At 68.4% G+C, this 1477-nt stretch overlaps 1 protein-coding gene across 1 annotated transcript in view; it reads left to right on the plus strand.

Annotated features, from left to right (window-relative positions):
• Positions 1 to 1435, plus strand: part of MNEG_13125 (glutamate synthase (ferredoxin)) — a gene marked incomplete at both ends in the record, with an annotated part of 6565 nt that extends 5130 nt beyond the window's left edge. The window contains 4 exons of the mRNA XM_014038403.1: positions 92 to 216; positions 404 to 500; positions 666 to 773; positions 1157 to 1435. Of these exons, the coding sequence (XP_013893857.1) occupies positions 92 to 216; positions 404 to 500; positions 666 to 773; positions 1157 to 1435 (609 nt within the window). The remainder of the gene's footprint in view (positions 1 to 91; positions 217 to 403; positions 501 to 665; positions 774 to 1156) is intronic.
• Between the last annotated feature and the right edge of the window lie 42 nt (positions 1436 to 1477).

Here is a 1477-nt window from a genome sequence, read left to right on the forward strand (position 1 = left end):
CCCCTGGGCGCTCCCCTCCCCCTTCCCGCCCGGCGCACTCTCACACCCCCTGACACCCCCTCCTGCCATCTGACGCCCCTCCTGTCCCCAGGTGGAGCCGGCCGCGTCCATCATGGCGCGCTTCTGCACCGGCGGCATGTCCCTGGGCGCCATCAGCAGGGAGACCCACGAGACCATCGCCATCGCCATGAACCGCATCGGGGGCAAGTCCAACAGGTGGGGGGAGGCGGGCGGAGGGCCTTGGCGACGGGCGCAAGTGGACTGCAGCGGGAGTTTGCCTCAACGCACGGCTGCAGTGCTCGGGCGGCAACCTGCTGGGCGCAAGAGCCTGCTGATTTAATGCACGCTCCGACCCAAAGCTGAAACGCCTGTTTGCTCCGCATCACCATCACGCCCCTGTCAGCGGCGAGGGTGGTGAGGACCCCATCCGCTGGACCACCCTGGAGGACGCCACTGAGGACGGCAAGAGCGCCACATTCCCCTACCTGCGCGGCCTGGAGGTGGGCCGCGCATGGGTGGTGCACGCGTCTGCATGCTCTGGGCCTCCGCGCCCGTTGCGCGCTGGACCTGCCGCCATGCGACCAACTGACCTGTACGCGTGCCCTGTGCCACCTCAACTCCCGCCTCTTTCCCCCAACACCCGCACGATCACCCCCCGTCTCCAGAATGGTGATACCGCCACCAGCAAGATCAAGCAGGTGGCGTCTGGGCGCTTTGGCGTGACCCCTGAGTTCCTGGTCAACGCTGACCAGCTGGAGATCAAGGTCGCACAGGTGGGGGGGCAGCGGAAGACGCGGGGGCACCCCGGGGCAGCCGACAGCTTCCTGGGTTGCCTGGGGTGGCCCGCGGCACACGCATGTGCTCACTCGGGTGCATGTGCATGCAGTACATAGCCACGAGCGAGCATCCGCGTCGCCCGGCTTGGGGGCTTGCATGAGAAGCAGCAGCGGACGAGGATGTGCGTGGGTCCGGTCATGACACGCGCAGCCGACGCCCGCCGCGGCGAAGCGCCAGTTTTGGGCCGCGCCATTCGCCCAGCCGCGCCTCCTTTGCTTTGTTGCTCGATGCCACCTGTCTGTGTTCCTTGCGCCCTCGTGTTGCGCCAACCACGAACCTACCACCCCTCCGCCCAACCCCCACCCCACCCCCCCCCCAGGGCGCCAAGCCTGGCGAGGGCGGGCAGCTGCCCGGCAAGAAGGTGTCCCCCTACATCGCCACCCTGCGCCGCTCCAAGCCCGGCGTGCCGCTGATCAGCCCGCCCCCGCACCACGACATCTACTCCATCGAGGACCTGGCGCAGCTGATCTACGACCTCCACCAGATCAACCCGCAGGCCAAGGTACGAGGGTCGGGACGTCCGAGGTTGGAGGGCCGGGAGGAAGCTGCCGCTTGTCGTCCTCACCGATTGTCAGGCGGCTGTGCGCGAGGGCCTTGAGGGCTGGGCGTTTTGCGCCCACTGTCGGGTGTGTGGCTGCGC

This window comes from Monoraphidium neglectum (genome assembly GCF_000611645.1).
Source record: "Monoraphidium neglectum strain SAG 48.87 unplaced genomic scaffold scaffold03639, whole genome shotgun sequence".
Lineage (NCBI taxonomy): Eukaryota > Viridiplantae > Chlorophyta > Chlorophyceae > Sphaeropleales > Selenastraceae > Monoraphidium > Monoraphidium neglectum.